The sequence below is a fragment of the Oncorhynchus gorbuscha genome, linkage group LG10 (genome assembly GCF_021184085.1).
Source record: "Oncorhynchus gorbuscha isolate QuinsamMale2020 ecotype Even-year linkage group LG10, OgorEven_v1.0, whole genome shotgun sequence".
Lineage (NCBI taxonomy): Eukaryota > Metazoa > Chordata > Actinopteri > Salmoniformes > Salmonidae > Oncorhynchus > Oncorhynchus gorbuscha.
In genome coordinates, this window is record NC_060182.1 from 38,580,096 (window position 1) to 38,598,621 (window position 18,526).

General features: G+C 41.0%; 3 protein-coding genes and 1 pseudogene across 5 annotated transcripts; 2 read left to right on the forward strand and 2 right to left on the reverse strand.

Moving 5' to 3' along the window:
* Positions 1–260: 260 nt before the first annotated feature.
* Positions 261–1,317, forward strand: LOC124046028 (G0/G1 switch protein 2-like). Its single transcript, XM_046365967.1, has 2 exons — positions 261–406; positions 654–1,317. The coding sequence occupies exon 2, from the start codon at positions 669–671 to the stop codon at positions 1,005–1,007; it is 339 nt and encodes a 112-aa protein (XP_046221923.1). The 5' UTR covers positions 261–406; positions 654–668; the 3' UTR covers positions 1,008–1,317.
* Positions 1,318–1,632: 315 nt separating this feature from the next.
* LOC124046888 lies at positions 1,633–8,546 on the forward strand (annotated as a pseudogene). Its single transcript, XR_006841078.1, has 8 exons — positions 1,633–1,806; positions 2,935–3,094; positions 3,281–3,379; positions 5,169–5,231; positions 5,728–5,853; positions 7,300–7,369; positions 7,548–7,690; positions 7,942–8,546. The product of XR_006841078.1 is annotated as a transcription initiation factor TFIID subunit 8-like (transcript).
* A 519-nt stretch (positions 8,547–9,065) lies between these two features.
* LOC124046030 (protein pitchfork-like) lies at positions 9,066–10,837 on the reverse strand. Of its 2 annotated transcripts, XM_046365971.1 has the most exons (6): positions 10,613–10,837; positions 10,393–10,529; positions 10,075–10,173; positions 9,713–9,846; positions 9,292–9,409; positions 9,066–9,192 (listed from the first exon to the last, which is right to left on the reverse strand). In XM_046365971.1, exons 1-6 carry the CDS (start codon positions 10,629–10,631, stop codon positions 9,124–9,126), a joined length of 576 nt encoding a protein of 191 aa, XP_046221927.1. In that variant the 5' UTR covers positions 10,632–10,837; the 3' UTR covers positions 9,066–9,123. The 2 variants fall into 2 exon arrangements, with proteins under 2 accessions (XP_046221927.1, XP_046221926.1); XM_046365970.1 differs by lacking the exon at positions 10,613–10,837 and having other exon boundaries at positions 10,393–10,572.
* Positions 10,838–11,738: 901 nt separating this feature from the next.
* Positions 11,739–17,834, reverse strand: LOC124046029 (V-type proton ATPase subunit S1-like). Its single transcript, XM_046365969.1, has 10 exons — positions 17,670–17,834; positions 17,252–17,378; positions 16,251–16,325; positions 15,682–15,875; positions 15,519–15,556; positions 15,288–15,373; positions 14,837–15,081; positions 14,025–14,078; positions 13,285–13,516; positions 11,739–13,179 (listed from the first exon to the last, which is right to left on the reverse strand). The coding sequence occupies exons 1-10, from the start codon at positions 17,792–17,794 to the stop codon at positions 12,964–12,966; spliced, it is 1,392 nt and encodes a 463-aa protein (XP_046221925.1). The 5' UTR covers positions 17,795–17,834; the 3' UTR covers positions 11,739–12,963.
* Positions 17,835–18,526: the final 692 nt, after the last annotated feature.

The window sequence follows — 18,526 nt, forward strand, 5'->3', positions numbered from 1 at the left end:
GACTTTCAAAACAACTGGCTGAAATTCTACAAAACCACACAATTTGTACCTCTGTTTCATGACTAAAACACATGTGACTCACGTGATATTACTTGCACAATATATCTTGGCAAGTTTTTTTTTTTCAGTGACCTTGCCTTTGTACCGACTCTTGGCTGTTTCCAAAACAGCCCTGGCTGCCATTATAGAGTGCATCAGATATTGAAGACATTGCCTCAAAGCAGTTGACTCCAACACTGCACTTCCTCAACACCCATCATCATGAATATTCATAATTTGACACTTTGTGGGAGTTGATGTGGATGTCTCCTTGTGTATAAAACCCAGAACCTCTCATTGCATCTTTGCTTGGGGATGCTTGACTAAGACGAAATCTAAGGAAAGCATTTAACAAGTCCCTATACAGGTAAGTACATTTAAATATTTTCAGCTCTGTTCTGTGCAGTCTTCATTCAATCTTATTCAGAATTGAAGAATGTAATCTACATTGTCTGAATATATTATCAGTGATATATTATTTAATACATTATGAATATCATAAAATGTACAGCGGTCAGTACTAATAATTACGCTAATTAGTTTTAGTTTAATTGCCACATTTGCAGAGTCATTAAACAGCCTATTAATTATGATATTTCCTTTTCCCTCAATAGACTGAACTTAAGACAATGGAGACCATAAACGAGATCATTCCATTCGCTAAGGAGATGCTGAGCCAGAGGCCCAGTCGAGGCATGATGAAGGTGTACCTGCTGGGTTCTACCCTGGCGTTTTTTGGAGTGGTCGGTGGGCTGGTGGAAACGGTCTGCATGCCATTTTGTGAACAGGAGCCATTAGATGAGGAAATGATCAAGCTGATCACAGAGGAGAAGAAGAGGCAAATGCTGGAGCCAGAGATAACCACTGTCGAGCCTGATGTTGTGGATGAGTTGCAAACAGAGATTGATGCTAAGAAGCCCCTGGAAGGTCGTCAGAGGAGGGCGTCTATCAGGTCACCTGCCTGTTGAAGATGCACTGCAACAACCTCTCATGTTACACACACTAATGAAACCAACACTCAGAACACAAAATGTGGTGAAATAAGCTGTCAACCAGGCAATCAAAAGAGATTGCACTTGGTGATTTTTGTCATGATAATTTGGCCATGTTTAGGGACCCCTTGACTTATTAATAATGAGAAGAGAAGAGGCTGAATGGATGGATGGACTGATGAAACAACAAGCTACAGTGATGACTGGCTGCTGGGCAGCAGAAGCTCTGTGACTGATTGAGCATTTGTATTTTCTTTTGGCTTCCTAATAAACCTATTTTAGGTTACCACTGGGTCATGAACTGGTTAATGTCAAACAGTGCTGTGAGTAGTCTACTGTAGCCTATCTAATTATTTATATAAACCCTAGATGACTGTTTTAAAGCCACTGCACAGCTATTTTTGTACTCCATTGTAAAAAATATTTTGGAAGCTATAGAAATGCATTTATAAATATGTATATTCGTTTTTGCTAAGTATATTCTATTACATACACAATGATGCATACATTTCAATTGTATTATGTGAACTGAACATAAAAACAAAAAAAATAAAGACATTAATAAAAACATTTTCCTTAAAGGAGTTTTTTTCTACCGGAAATGATGCCAGTGTTTTGTTTTTCTGCCTGTCGTGTGCCGAGCAAGCTAGGCGAACACTTTCGTTGTCAGAAAGGTGTGACTTTGTGAAATAACGATTTGGGAGCAAATAAACAACATACCGTGCAGATGGCGGACCCTGCGGTGATGGCGGGTGGATTCAGTGCTATAGTCGGGGTAAATAAGATTGTTTGTCATATGTAAGCTAACATGGCTACAATGTTAGCCATCATCAGGCTAGCTTGTCAACATAACGTTAGGTTAACTACAATGGTTGTAAATCGCCTGTCTCTGTCCAAATTAAACTAGCACATTAAAACAAGACTTTTTCCCAGAATTTTGCCTCAAATGACATCCATTAGCTAGCTAAGTTTAAACGAATGTTTTTATTTATTTAAAGGAAAGTCGGTTAAGAACAAATTCGTATTTACAATGGCGGCCTAGGAACAGTGGGTTAACTGCCTTGTTCAGGGGCAAAACGACAGATTTGTACCTTGTCAGCACGGGGATTCGATCTCACGTAAACTCGTACATCGCCTTGGTCGGTAAAGCACAATTTCTCCCCTTTCCAACAGAACCAATTACGTGACCTAAACGCTGCCCGTTTCAGCATAATTCAAGCAGGCATGAGCCCAATCGGGTCTTTTTAAAAATGGCGGGTGTGGAAGCGAAACTAATGCGTGATGGTGAGGAGAGATGTTGTGTGGGAAAATTGCTTTTTTTCACTCGATTGTCCAACATGTCACCTTATCGCCTCTAAAATGTAAATAAAACAGTAAAGAGTTTATATAATGTGCCATTACATACCTTTTTGAAGGTTTGTGTCAAATTTGAATCAGGTTTTTAGGGCAGTGCTAAAGTGATCTTATAAGTAAACAGCGGCTTTGAGAATGATGATCGCATGCAATGATGACGAGGTATCCCCCCTTACCCCAGTCACTGTACATTTCTTGTTTTTAAAGAATGATAGAAGTGCTACACCTGGTGGAGAGAGATTGTAAGCCAGAAATTAGTTGCTTTATGCATGCTGTATGTTACGACATGACACGTCAAGATGTAACGGAGGGTCCGTTTTTTAAAACTTTTCTCCAATACTATAGAGCCATTACCATGTCGATCAACGCTTGAATAGAAACCAAGTTTCTAACCACTAGGCTACTTCCCACCCCCGTTGTTTACTTGCTGTTCACAATCACGTCATGCCATTTGCAAACTGGGGTCAGTAATCCTGTATGAGCGTGTAGGTAGCTAGTTGGCTAACCATGAGGGAAAGTGTTTTCACACTGACATCTGTATGTTTTACAGCGTTCAGGGTGTGGTAAGGCGACGTCCAGCCCGGCAGAGAATTACCAGCTTGCCCGGCGTCGCACCCTCCAAGTGGTAGTGAGCTCTCTGCTGACAGAGTGTGGATTCGAGAGCGCAGAGAAGGCCACTGTGGAATCACTGACTGAGATGATCCAGAGCTGTATGTAACCATTGTGTGTTGATGTTTTTGAAAATGTAATTCATACATGTTTTGGATTAAACTAATAACCCTTTGCTGGCTTGAATTAAACAACAAGCCATGTCAAGTGACAAGCCCTTCATGAAATCACCACAATTGTCTGTATTACTGACCTCTCATCTGTGTCTATTCCCTGTACATTTTCAGACATATCTGAAGTAGGTCGTTGTGCCAAGGCATACTGTGAACACACAGCTCGAATCACGCCCACCCTCTCTGACGCTGTGGTCACACTCAATGAAATGGGTTAGTTTAACCTCAGGAAAGCAAAATAATTACAGCTTGAATTAGGATTGGGCGGTATACTGTATTTTATGATATACCGGTATTGATGCAGGGACCAGTTTGGGTTTTTACTTTACCGGTATTTGAATGTTTGGTTTGTTAAATGTGATACGCCATGTGTAATCAATTTTTATAGTTTACTTCGCTACTTGAGTCATCTCTCTCCGTGCCACTTTCCACACAGACCTTGCCACGCCCCTGTCACTCAAAAGGAGCACATTTGATGTTCCTCAACCACGAGATACTTGTGTTCAGTCTGCATGGTCAATGTAGCACATGCAACAATGTTGATGACAACAATGCTGTTTTCAATTTGCTTCTTAATATAAATCCACAAGCGTTCTATAATGACACTAATAGTTTGTGTTTCTTACATTAGCAAACAGCTAGTTTGTCTTTTCTTAGCAAGTTGCCCTAAATCTTGTGAGATGCTAATTGTTAGCCGCTAATAAATGTACTGAGTAAGAGCAAATGTAGCTAGCTAATACAGCTTGATAATACCAGTGATGGTGTAGACTTAAATCAGCATGTTTGTGCAACAGTATCTTCTAAATCAAAGAGAAATATGCAAAGCAAGAATATGTTAGTTACATGAAGTAGCTAAGAGAAAACATTCAATGTAGCCAAAGCTTTTAGGGTCCACTAGGAAACACTTAACACTTCAGTTCCTACCCTCTCACAATAACTCCTCCCTGGCATTTTAATTCGTTGTCATCTCAAAACACAATATTCAAAGTGCCCACTTATATTCTAACTATAGAATTAGAAAATTCATTATATTTCCATGATTCCAACATTTGTTCTAATTGGCCAGTCAAATCGCAATTGCAACATTTGGTTAAAAATAAGTCCTAGATTATTTGCCCATATCGTGCAGCCCTACGTGGCAGTGTGGACCTTATCTCAATTGTGCAGTGGTGTAAATTACTTAAGTAAAGATACTTTCAAGTACTACTCAAGTAGTTTTCTTTTTTGGTATCTGTACTTTGCTTAATTTTTTTACCATTTGACAACTTTTACTTTACTACATTCCTAAAGAGAAAAACTGTACTTTTTACTCCATGCATTTTCCCTGACACCTAAAAGTACTTGTTACATTTTGAATGATTAGCAGGACAGGAAAATGGTCCGATTCACGCACTTGTCAAGGGAACATCCCTGGTCACCTACTGGCTCTGATCTGGGGGACTCAATAAACATGCATGCTTTGTTTGTAAATTGGGTGTTGGAGTGTGCCCCTGGCTATCTGTAAATAAATCAATAAAAGGAATTTGAAATGATTTATACTTTTGATACTTAAGTATATTTAAAACCAAATACTTTTAGACGTTTACTCAAGTGGTGTTTTACTGGCGGACTTTCACTTGAGTAATTTTCTATTAACGTATCTTTACTTTTACTCGTGTATGACAATAGGCTACTTTTTCCACCACTGCAATTGAGTGCAGGAAATACAGAAATGATAAGTGCTGAAATTTGTTTTGGTTGAATTGAACAGTATAACACAATCAATGGAGAAAGACTCATTGAAATCACTTAATGTATGCGTTGCCACCCTAGGATCACTCACTACTCATAAAGCAAATGTAGAACTTGTATTATTCATAAACTAAAAATACCGTCATACTGTTAAAAAAAGTTTTAAATACCATGATATAATATTTGGGCCATATCGCCCAGCCCTAGTTTGAATATGAAATCTCTATTTAATTTGTCTTCATTAACTTATTTGTTTCACGTACCACCACAGGTTTCAATGTGGACACACTGCCAGGGTATGCCAAGAGATCACAGAGGATGGTTATAACTGCTCGTGAGTCTTTACTGTTAGTAGACCCTCAAGAGGCTGGTATTTACCCTGCTCCGAAGAGGCTGCTGCCCTATATACATAGACATGGAATCACTGACCACATTAATAATGGCACACTAGTCACTGTAATAATGTTTACATTGTGCTTTACTCATCTCATATGTATATACTGTATTCTATTCTACTGTATTTTAGTCAATGCCACTCCCGACATTGCTTCTCCTAATATTTATATTTCTTAATTCTATCCTTTTACTTTTAGATTTGTGTATTGTTGTGTATTGTTGTGTATTGTTAGATACTACTGCACTGTTGGAGCTAGGAACACAAGCATTTCGCTGCACCCGCAATAACATCTGCTAAATATGTGTATGTGACCAATACAATTTGATTTAGACTACAACTGGAGGACAAAACACAAGAACACTATAGAGAAAGCTAGTAACTGGTCTTAGAATGAAAGTAGAAAGACGCTTAACTGGCAATCTGTATTTTTCAGCTCCAGTGACGAATGCTCCTGTGATCCCAAAGGCCTTGATTGCTGGACAGAAACGCACTCATCCCTCCCACATCCCCAGCCACTTCCCGGAGTTCCCCCGATCCTCACACTTACATCAAAACTCCAGTGAGTCAACCACACTTCTTACCGTTTTCCAAGCCAGAAACATACTTGACTTAGTATTTATATACGGACACTTTTCCGAGTGGTCTAGTGAAAAGATTAAGATGAACAAATTGGTGAGTTTCCTCGGTTGTCTTTCTATCAGACGTTTCGGGAGCCTGTGTCAGATTCTCTCTGAATGACCTTCTTGATCCAAATCAGTCAGGTTTCAAGACTAGTCATTCAACTGAGACTGCTCTCCTCTGTATCACGGAGGCGCTCCGCACTGCTAAAGCTAACTCTCTCTCCTCTGCTCTCATCCTTCTAGATCTATCGGCTGCCTTCGATACTGTGAACCATCAGATCCTCCTCTCCACCCTCTCCGAGTTGGGCATCTCCGGCGCGGCCCACGCTTGGATTGCGTCCTACCTGACAGGTCGCTCCTACCAGGTGGCGTGGCGAGAATCTGTCTCCTCACCACGCGCTCTCACCACTGGTGTCCCCCAGGGCTCTGTTCTTGGCCCTCTCCTATTCTCGCTATACACCAAGTCACTTGGCTCTGTCATAACCTCACATGGTCTCTCTTATCATTGCTATGCAGACGACACACAATTAATCTTCTCCTTTCCCCCTTCTGATGACCACATACGCATCTCTGCATGTCTGGCAGACATATCAGTGTGGATGACGGATCACCACCTCAAGCTGAACCTCGGCAAGACGGAGCTGCTCTTCCTCCCGGGGAAGGACTGCCCGTTCCATGATCTCGCCATCACGGTCGACAACTCCATTGTGTCCTCCTCCCAGAGCGCCAAGAACCTTGGCGTGATCCTGGACAACACCCTGTCGTTCTCAACTAACATCAAGGCGGTGGCCCGTTCCTGAGGTTCATGCTCTACAACATCCGCAGAGTACGACCCTGTCAGGTCCTAATCCAGGCACTTGTCATCTCCCGTCTGGATTACTGCAACTCGCTGTTGGCTGGGCTCCCTGCCTGTGCCATTAAACCCCTTCAACTCATCCAGAACGCCGCAGCCCGTCTGGTGTTCAACCTTCCCAAGTTCTCTCACGTCACCCCGCTCCTCCGTTCTCTCCACTGGCTTCCAGGTGGCATCCGCTACAAGACCATGGAACGGAGCAGCTTACCTCCAGGCTCTGATCAGGAAGGGCAGTTCATCCATCGCCTCCCTACCACTGAGGAAGTACAGCTCCCGCTCAGCCCAGTCAAAACTGTTCGCTGCCCTGGCCCCCAATGGTGGAACAAACTCCCTCACGACGCCAGGACAGCGGAGTCAATCACCACCTTCCGGAGACACCATGATAGGTTAAGTAACCTCTCACCCCACCCCCTAAGTTTTAATGCACTATTGACTGTCCCACTGGATGTCATAAGGTGAATGCACCAATTTGTAAGTCGCTCTGGATAAGAGCGTCTGCTAAATGACTTAAATGTAAATGTAAATGATTACACTCACACGCTTCATGGCCAAGACTGGAGAAACACAGAGCCTCTTCAAGGATGATGTCACTGCCTTCCCATGTGAGCTTGTTGTTGTTGTCAAGCATGATTCACATTCATGCTGTTGAATTGAATAATCTGCACAAAAATGCTTCTAATATGGAACAGAAGTTCTGTTCCCGTTGATCTTATTTCCTACTAGAGTGTTGGGTACCTGTGTTTACATGGGTAATAATACTGATGCCTTTGTGGTTGCCAGTGATTGCAGAGCGGCCCAGCTCCATCCCGTATCTCAGTGCCCTGCTGCCCTCAGAACTGGAGCTGCAGACTCTGGAGGAGACAGACTCCTCTGAACAGGACGATCAGACCGACAGCGAGAACACGCCAGTCAACAACCTCAATGTGAGTCAAGGACATGGGTCAAAGGAAATATTCAACTTTGAGTCTTTATGATCTGCAGTGCAATGTGGTTTGGCCTATACAGAATGAACTTCAATAGAATAATCAAGGCCCTCCTAATGAGGGTGTTTACAAAGCCATTCATTGTTAAGAGCAGATCTATATTAAAATGTACCTGGTGTGTTGATTGCTACAAAAAAAACATTTGTGAAATTAAGTTTGTTTTCCTCATCTATGCCTTTAATCAAATTTAGGATGATCCTGGAGCTGATAAGGAGAATTCCGTGCTTCTTGCTGGGGGCGTGGTTCCCTTGGTGAAGGTCAGTGAAGAAAACATGATTGACAACCCATACTTGAGGCCAGTCAAGAAACCCAAAGTGAGGAGGAAGAAGTGAGAGTTTACTACACTTAGCTACTAATTTGGACTTCTGTCAGCCACAACGAAGAGTGAATTGTAAGAAGCAGTTAACAGCTCTGTGCTTCTGAGAAGTGGACCCACGTGGACATCTGAGGTCAGGGACTCCAACCTCTCAACTTCCTACATGGCAAATACTGCTCATTATGACACCCTTCACCAGTTACATTCATGAGAAAACAGACATTTGCTAAATGTAATATTTTTCAAATTTGTGGAATGGTTCTGTTGTGAAAGAAAATGTAACATTTGCTAAAATGTTATTTTTACCCATTTCCAAATTATGATTTCAGTCGTTTGTGAATAATGAACAGGAAATAAAATGTTTTGATTTGTAAATTTCAACATTAATTTACCCAAATGACACATTTTAGCCTATCGCCAAATATACACTGAACAAAAAAATAAACGCAACATGTAAAGTGTTGGTCCCTTGTTTCATGATCTGAAATAAAACATGTCTCAGTTCTTCCATGGCCTGCATACTCACCAGAAATGTCACCCATTGAGCATGTTTGGGAGGCTCTGGATCGATGTGTACGTCAGCGTGTTCCAGTTCTCGCCAATATCCAGCAACAACTTTAGTATCTGGTGTGATACTGCCATTGAAGAAGAGTGGGGCAACATTCCACAGGCCACAATCAACACCCTGATCAACTAACTATGTGCTGCACGAGACAAATGGTAGTCACACCAGATACTGACTGGTTTTCTGATCCACGCCCCTACCTTTAAGGTATCTGAACAGATGCACATCTGTATTCCCAGTCGTGAAATCCATAGATTAGGGCCTTCTTTATTTGAAATGTACTAGTTCCTTATATGAACTGTAACTCTGAAAAATCTTTGAAATTGTTGCATGTTACATTTAGATTTTTGTTCAGCGTACATGAGGCAAGAATTGGGCAACTTCACTCCCCACTTCGTATACCTTCAGATATTGGTCAATTGTGAGGCTATATTAAAGCTGAGAAATAAAATCACTTTATTTATGCTTACATCAGATTGATATCCAGAAGAGTCAGGAGTAGAACAACTGTAGATATGCCACCCGACTTCTTTGCTTCACAAACTCCTTGTCACAAAGCAGCTATGTATGACAAAAATGAAACGCATGTTATTACTGACAATACCGGTATACATCTCCATATTACTTTGTATAGTAATGCTTATGCTTACTTAAACCCACCTCTGTCCTCAAGGCTTTCCTCTCTAATGTGGGCAGTCTACCCCAGTCTGGGGAACCAAATTTCATAGGCCATGACACCTTCTGGTTCAGAGTAGTATCATGAGCATATGTCCCTGGGCTGCATCATAAAAACAGCTGTTAGTAGTCAATCAATTTGAAGAATAATACATGCAATACATTGATACGATATTCCTCAAACTCAACTCTGGACTTTGAAGACAGTTCCAATGCTCCCCCCCATTGTTCCCCTCTAATCAGGGACTTATTTTGACCAGGTGGGTGCAATTAATAATCAGAACAGAAAACCAGCAGACTCCGAACCTCATAGTGTAAGAGTTGAATACCCCTGCAAGAGATAATCAGTGTCTTCCTATTATGGACAGTTTGGAAAGGGTGCCACTCCCAATTAGCATTCACTCACCCTGGTTTGAAGTCAGCTGTAACAGGCTTGGTCCTGAACCTCTTTGTGGTGGAGCTGAAGGGGATTCTGCCAGGAGGGTATACTTTAGACCAGGTTCTGTCCTGCTGATACCTCTGAGGGGAAGGAGTGATTGTCTGGGTGGTGGGAGGAAAACATTTAAATGAGAAGAATATTCAGAGACCTAAAAATAGAAGTAAATGTTACAATATGCCTATAAGAAGATCATTTTTCAAATTGCTTTCAATGTAATGGTAATAGGTTGACTAATTTCTCACGTCGTTAGATACACCTTAAGATTTTTCAAAAACAAGTTGGCTATCAACATAAATCATGCATATTCTCATAAGGCTTTAACATCATACCTGAGCACAGGGCAGAAACCGTGCAGACGTCCTTGCAGCAAGAGTGTATCCTTTCTTACTCTCAGGTCTCTTCTGTACATCATATAGAATGGTACCAACCTGTTGGAACAATGACTAACGTGAAAAACCTCACAAGAGAATGTAAGGATTTCCTAATGTTATTTGAACTGGCTGTTTGAGTAGCTTCTGCAATGCATTATTTATTACCATGAGGAAAATAACCAAATTGGTTTGAGATCAACAGGATAACAGATCTTTATGAAGAGTGTGGATAGGTCATTGAAAGAACATGACAGTAAGCTGTTCAGAAAAACTCACATGATTGTCATAGCAGCCGGGACCACGGTGTGGGGCTCCCTCAAGTGAGAGCTTATTGCCCAGCCGGTTAGGTGCACAGTGGGTCGGAAACAACTTCCGTTCCTGGCAGCTGCCAAAGGCAACGCACCGCAGGGGAGCTATAAATTCAGAGATAAGATTGGACATTTTTAATTGACGCTAATAGATAAAAACGCAATGGGTGGACGCTAATCATTTTTACCTGCATCCAGTGCCGCCATGTTCCCTCTTCCTTTTGTTTATATTCTTACCGGTAACGATGGGAACCAGGTGGATGGATGGTATAGAAGGGATCCAGTTTTTGTCAAATTAACGTCAAAGGTAGATTTTTTTGGTGGGTGGGGATTTAAACTAACCCTAAGTAACCCTTTTCTTAACCTTCTACTAACCTGCTACGAAAAGTCAAATCTGACGTTATTTTGACAAAAACTGGATCCTTCCAGCTATGACAGGATGGATGCGCGGTAAATTATGCAAATACTTGGCTGGAAACTTCAGGTTGACGTGAATAGCTACTCTATTCTCCACTTTCAACGAATGACAATTAACGTGTTTACTTTACTTTTGCAATTTAATAATGTGACCATAATGCAATATTCATGTGATAATTATAATCAAACATATGTTATTTGGAGGCAATGTTTGGACAGTGTGACCAGACAAATAAAAAAACGGTTACACCTGTTTAAGCCAAGTTTGTGGGACATTTTAAACTACCAAAGCAGCTGTTTTTATCTCAATATCAAATCATTTCTAGCTAACAATTAAGTACCTTACTATGATTGTTTTCAATATAAATTGTCAAAAAGAATAAATATATATATATTCTTAGCAAAGAGCAATTTCTCAAGCAAGAACTTTGCTAGGACTGTCTGGGAATGTTCTGAGTGGGAGGGGAAAACTGAAAACTAGCTGTTATTGGCAGAGGTTTGGAACTCCATTAACCAATGATGGTGATGACATCAAGCAGGCCAAAACTCCATCCCACCAAAACAGGCTGAAATTTCAGGCAGTCTTTTCAAGCACCTCTTACACTAAAAAGGCATGTATTATTCCAACCTCATAGTGGATATATACATAAAAAAAACAGGAAAAACACTTGACTCTACAGGGCCTTTTGACTCTACTGATAGTGTTTAAGAGGGACATTTTCTATTCTTAATAAATTACATGAGTTGCTTCAAGATGGCAAAGCATTGGATTTGAGTATACATTTGGTACTGTATGTGTAGGGGCATGAGGGTCACTGATAGTTTTGACATTTCATGTAATTTCAGCATAACTTTACACTTATCAATAATAATAAAAAACAGGCCAGCATTGTTGTGTATTGTTGCATTGTTGTCTTTTTTGGAACAAAGTTATACAAAACAATTTGCACAGCATTCTGTGATCTCCAATTCATCCCACTGGCATTCCCAACAGCAATATTTAGGGTAGGGCTTTGTCAATAGCATAAGTCTGCACACATACGTTCAACTTCATATGTACATGCAATTCTTTCATTATATTGTTATCTTTTTAAATTACACAGCTGAGAAACTAACAAAGCAAGTGAAATACATCTAAATCAGTCCCACAACATGCTACAATCACATTAATTAAATTGGCAACAAAAGCTTTTCTCTGACAATTAGCAGTATTACTTGTACAAACAAACCCCTTAATTGGCACTCATTGAAACATGTGTGATCTGAGAATTTATCAAGGCAAAAGAGAAGTATTGACAGTACATCATGCAGTTTCCTTTGGGCAAGTGCAGATGAGAGGCTATGGAATGTACCGCATTGCAAGATAAAAGGGTAACACAGACATAGAAACACATGGATGGTGTCAGGGGAACACAGGCCGTGTCAGGGGAAGGCCCTAAAAATTGTCTGACACCAGCTACCCAAGTCATAGACTGTTCTCTCTGCTACAGCACGGCAAGCGTTACTGATGTACCACGTTTGGAACCAACAGCTACCTGGCCTATCTGCATTGACCCTTTTTGCACTAACTCATGACTGATCACATAAGATGCTGCTAATGTTGATTATCTATCCTGTTGCTTAGTCATTTTATCCCTACCTATATGTACATATTTACTTCATACTCCTGCTTATCTACTCAGTACTGGTACCCAAGTTATCATTACTTGCTGTGTATTTATTCCGTTATTATTTCTCTCTGCATTGTTGGGAAGGGCCCATAAGAAAGCATTTCACTGTTAGTTTACACCTGTTGTTTACAAACCATGTGACAAATACAACATGATTTGACAAATGCTAAGAGGATGGGAATGCTCAATGCTGACAATCAGAGAACAGGGTGGAGGTGGCTAAAATAAGTAAGCAAATGACAATAGAACATATCGAATAACTCATGAGCAAATCAATGTGGAGGGAACATAAGTTAGGGGAGTGAAGGGGATAGCCTGGTTCCAGATCTCTTTGTGTCATCTTGCCAACTCACATTGTCACATGGTCAATGTCACACGACAATGACCATAGGGGTAGGCAAGACAGCACAAACGGATCTGGGACCGGGCTCAAGGGCGTTCTCTTGTCTTCATTACTCCGACTGAGGCACTGAGATTGAGGGGCCTTTAGGGTCGTCAAAGCGGTCCATGGAGCGTAGCTGCATGATCATGTGCATGCCGTAGGTGAGGATTAGCAGCATCAGCAGAGAGGTGATCAGGCCCATCCAGATCCCTGGTGTGAAGAAGCCAGCACAGTCACTGGCATAGGAGAAATCTGTTGTCCTGTTCAGTATACTGAAGCCTTGGATCTAGATGGGGAATGGGGGGAATAAGCCAAATGAGTAACAAGGAATTAGAGAGTAAAGACTGAACACTTTTTGTTCAATGAACCCTCTAGAACACTGCATCAGTACCTGGAAGTCAGTGAAGAGAATCCTCCACTGGGTAGCATTCGGAGTGCGGGGCACAAGCAGTGCATTACGGAAGTTGTTGACATTCTGGCAGTGGAAGGAGTACTCTGCGGGGGCGTAGATGCCCCGGCTGCCATTGTAGATGGCTGTATCAGCATTGAATAGCAGTTCCACTGTGTCCAGGGTGAACCAGTTCCGTGCAGACACGGGGTAGCGCCGCTGGCTCATGGAGAAGCTAGAGAAGATGAGACTTGGTGAGGGTCATGCTTTAATTAAGCAATAAGGCCCGAGGGGGTGTGGTATATGGACAATATACCACGGCTAAGGGCTGTTCTTATGCACAACACGACGCAGAGTGCCTGGATACAGCCCGTAGCTGTGGTATATTAGCAATATACCACAAACCTTGAGGTGCCTTATTGCTATTATAAACTGGCCAATTAGAGCAGTAAAAATAAATGATTTGTCATTCCCGTGGTATACAGCCTGATATACCACAGCTTTCAGCCAATCAGCATTCAGGGCTCAAACCCCCCAGTTATGACACATTTAATGTGTGTAATCTCATGCTTAATATAGGAGTGAGAATGTACAGGAATTCATTGTTTATACATTGGACAGATCGATACATGCAAGAGCAAGGTGGTGCATTTTCATAGGAACTGATGCTCTGCACTTTGGTGTAATTTTTTATAATACTTGTTTTGCGTATTATCGTGATATAACTATATTATAATACTTACATGAGACGGAAGAGATTGTATGTTGGAACAGAACTTCCATAATCAAGGACAAGCCTGAGAAAGACGAGCACACGTTGTATTCAAAACATCTGCCATTATTGCATAGTGTAATAGTAATAATGTCACAAATAAACAAATCCCAATTTATTAAATCAACACACAATTGGGTAATTTGCTAGTGCTAAGAGATGTAACACTTGTACCATAAGACACTAATTAACAGTGGGACTATACTTTGTATAGTACCAGTCAAAAGTTTGGACACCTACTCATTCCTGGGTTTTACTTTATTTGGACTATTTTCTACATTGTGGAATAATAATGAAGAAATCAAAACTATGAAATAACAAATCTATGAAGTAACCAAAAAAAGTGTTAAAATCAAAATATATTTTATATTTGAGATTCTTCAAAGTAGCCACCCTTTACCTTGATGACAGCTTTGCACACTCTTGGCATTCTCTCAACCAGCTTCACCTGGAATGCTTTCCCAATAGTCTTGAAGGAGTTCCCATATATGCTGAGCACTTGTTGGCTGGTTTTTCTTTACTCTGCGGTCCAACTCATCCCAAACCATTTCAATTGGGTTGAGATTGGGTGATTGTGGAGACCCGGTTTACTTTATTGGTTAGTACATGATTCCATATGTGTTATTTCATAGTTTTGATGTCTTCTCTATTATTCTACAATGTAGAAAATAGTAAAAATAAAGAAAAAGCCTTGAATGAATAAGTGTGTCCAAACTCTTGACTGGTACAGTAGTACATAACAACAAGTGTCATGTCATAGTAAAAAGAGAGTATGAAGCTCACCGTGAATTTGTTTCATTACAGAAGGACCCAGCCGTGCTCACAGAGCCACCGGGAGCAAAGGTCAATGGACCGAGGTCAATCCATTCCAGGTTATTAAAGCTGACGTTGAGATTCTGGGCCCAGAGCATGATGCAAGGGCCACTAGTAGTGTTAAACATCAAAGGAGGTTTGACCTCATCAACAACCGCCTGCAGCAAGGACCGGCCCATAGAAGACTGGCCAACCATGGATGGCTCCTCAATCACCTAGGGAACAAGAAGGTAAGTAGAACACAATAACGTTTAAAAAAAATGTAAAAACATTATTGATAAGGCGAGTAGAACATAAAAGAACACCACATCACTTTATTTTAAGTCAGGTGAGTGGACAGTAGGGACTACAATGCTGAAAACCTGCTTAAACACATCATGTAGATTAGAAGCATATGTTTGATTATTTTAAAGTTACTTACTCGTGAGGGCTTGAGTCCAGTGTAAATAGCAGTGTAGGGAACACCCTGGGCTTTCATGATGCTCAGAACTTTACCAATGACCTCATCTAAGCAGATAGGAAAATGCACCACTCAAACATACTGTATGACACATTGAGTCACAGAAATAAGTAGTTATTGAATACATAAATACCAATATATAAAACAACAGGATTTGGACAAGAACAATAAATGGTCAAAACTTCAACTTACCATTGCTACGCAGGACTTCCTTACAGGACAGATAAGCACTGGAACATAAACAAAGAGCATGAATATACAATACATGCTTAAGTTACTGTACGATAGTGAATCAATCAAATAGTATTTTTCCCAAAACACTGGACTCTAGAAATATTTGGTTGAATTGTATTACCCAGTAGAATAGGGCAGGATGATAAGCAGCAGAGTGTTGTCTGATGCATTGAATCTGAGATGCGCCAGTGTGTCTGGGTCTACGCTGAGTGGGGAGACACCCAGCTTTTCCTGTAGCAGACCTGGGACTGCACTAGCACCAAGCCATGACAGGGCAGGCAGCACCAATGGTGAAGAGGAAGACTGTAATGCAGACTGGGAGAGAGAAAGGTCAAAGTTAGTTATCAACCTACATCTGGGTCTGAATTTATAAAGTGTCTCAAAGTAGCGCTGCTGATGTAGGATTAGATCCCCACTGTCATTGTGTTCTAAAACCTCTCCTCTGAGACCCCCCAGCGGTTCCCTGTATGATCTATTCCAGAGCCAGCACACCTGATTTAGCTTGTCAACTAATCATCAAGCCATTGAATATGTGAATCAGGTGGGGGTCTGGGGGTCCCAGAGTAGAGGTTTGAGAACTACTGATCATACATCACCACTCCAACACTGAGATGACACTTTATGAATATGGGCACTGATCATATTAGGATCCCAATACCCAGCCTCACCTCAAAAGGATAGAATACTTACCTCCAGGTTGGGAAACGCACTCTCATGATTGTTTCCAAAAACGCCCCCATACCTTGTGAAGTCATCTTTGCTCAGCTATGTTAAAAAACAAAATGCATATCAACAATGTCAGTGTCACCTGCTTCAGAGTTTGAGATTCATTAAAAACAGTACAATATAAAAAGCTAAAACCGTTGAGCATAGTATCATTATTACTACATATCTAAAAACGGGATGGTCTGAGAATGGGAAGTAGTAAAGGGGAAGTGGCACATTGTCACACCAGAATGAGAAACACCAGGCCAAGGCATCACGGGCTTCATTGCATTTCCATACAGGATTCACCCGTGTTTTACCCAAAAGGCACAGGCTTTTCTGTTTCCATCTACGTGGGCTGGCACCCGTGCTCACGGTGCCATGGCTCCGGCAGACCTGCTCTCACTTCGGGCCAAAGACTGTCCCCTGGTACTTTTCAGCTGACATTTACATAACAATAGGCAACTGTGAACAATAGCTAACGGAACTCTTTTACAAGTCCTCACAGTCAGCCCTAGCTATGGAAACAATTTCCCTAGTATACACTAGTGTCTACCTCTATCACTCCAGTGTCCCTGCAGATTGTAAATATGCTACAGGAATGTACTGACCCCGTATATAGTACACTTACTTTCTCATGTTCTTCTTATTTCTATTTATCGTGTGTCTTTTTTCTACCTTATGTTATGTTTAGTATTGTATTTTTATTGATTACTGCATTGTTGGGTTTAGAGCTAACCAGAAAGGCATTTCACTGTACTTGTGCACGTGACATTAAAACAACTAATTACAGTTAAAAAGCATACTGCACTTTAGCTGGCCTAGCTCTGCACTACTGCTCTCTAAAGCAGGAGTACAGTAGGTTATTGAAATTTGACATTACATACTAACACTGGCATTGATCAGGCTTCAAATAGTATTTGCCAAGTAGTAGACCATTTTTCATGGTACAACTGAATACAATTATGATTTATCTCAGGCCTGACCTTGTCCTGTAGGAAGAGAAGCACGTTGTGTGGGGCAGACCCCAGAGCAGAATTTAGGTAGGACACCAGCTGGTCATTAGATATTATGTGACCAGCAGCTGGAGATGACATGGGTGGCAAGGTGTACCTGGAAATATGAACAAAATAGTTTTATATCAATAGAATAACAAGACATCTAACTACTACAGTTGGACATAAATCAACAACTAACATGGCAATGATTAGAAATACCTAATAAAGATCCACTTTTTTAAGAAAGGACAAATGCATTTACCCTGATAACGTCATACGTCTTGTAAAACTGAATATAGCTACAAGGCTAGCTAGCAATCCAGCTGGAATGGTTAGTTTAGCATGCTAGCTAAACTAGCACATTGTTTAAAATCCCTTCGCTTTCAAACTAATAATACATATTTACCCTTCACTGGACCACATTACAAGTGGTACTTGACTGCTGCAATGTCCAGTAGATAACATGGCAAATAAAAGAGCAATAAAGGCCATGATAGTACGCAATTTACTTGACGACTCAGATCCTGCCATGGTAGGTTTTCTTTTCCGTAAAGTCCAAGTCACGTGGGGTAAATCAGCTGACTGTCATGGGAGTCAATGGAACACTTCCTTCTCACGCAGCCTGCCCTGACCCATCTTTTCACAAAGACCACATTGAGCTTTGATCAATTATTTACAGCGAATGGGAAATAATAACTCAATTCAACGTTAACCGTTTTCGGGGCCAAGCAATGTCACAAGTTGCAATATGCAAAGACATTTGTTTTTTACCAATAAAGCCCGATTTCTTGTGGCAATTTATTTAGCACCACAATTCGATTAAGATCTGTAACATTATAGAATCTCATTAGGTTATGGTTAGTTTATTTAAGTCGTAGCAGATGTATAGGCCTGTGATTGTATCAACTGTCTATCTGTGAACACCTGACAATGTAATTGCAAGATTGTTTATGTCTAATCTCAGGATATTGGTGAATATGATATAGGACTTTCAAAGTTAAACGGGCGCTATATTGTCCGAGAAACCTTTTGCGCTCTCCGTGGTCCTGAAACTTGAACCTGAGTGGCCTGTCAGAACGGGTTAAACGTTCCAACAATTAACCTGGCATCGGTCCATGGTGCAGATATGGGTGACAGCTATCGTGCGCATGTTTCCGGTCATCATTTTCGGTCCATACAATGGAATAGGCCATATAGTAGGCTATACATACACAGGCTAGGCAGTTGGACGTTTTCAGGCGTGTCTAATCTTGAGGATATAGT

What these genes read in the sequence shown, in the direction of transcription:
- LOC124046028 (XM_046365967.1), top strand. Translation starts at nt 669, where the DNA reads ATGGAGACCATAAACGAGATCATTCCATTCGCTAAGGAGATGCTGAGC.
- LOC124046030 (XM_046365970.1), bottom strand. Translation starts at nt 10,557, where the DNA reads ATGTCCAATCTTATCTCTGAATTTATAGCTCCCCTGCGGTGCGTTGCC. An exon ending in CCGGCTGCTATGACAATCAT is followed by an intron (nt 10,174 to 10,392) that starts GTGAGTTTTTCT and finishes TTGTTCCAACAG; the next exon opens with GTTGGTACCATTCTATATGA. An exon ending in GGAAAGCCTTGAGGACAGAG is followed by an intron (nt 9,193 to 9,291) that starts GTGGGTTTAAGT and finishes TGTCATACATAG; the next exon opens with CTGCTTTGTGACAAGGAGTT.
- LOC124046029 (XM_046365969.1), bottom strand. Translation starts at nt 17,794, where the DNA reads ATGGCAGGATCTGAGTCGTCAAGTAAATTGCGTACTATCATGGCCTTT. An exon ending in GTAATGTGGTCCAGTGAAGG is followed by an intron (nt 17,379 to 17,669) that starts GTAAATATGTAT and finishes TCATATTTCCAG; the next exon opens with GTACACCTTGCCACCCATGT. An exon ending in TTCTCTTCACTGACTTCCAG is followed by an intron (nt 13,180 to 13,284) that starts GTACTGATGCAG and finishes TTCCCCATCTAG; the next exon opens with ATCCAAGGCTTCAGTATACT.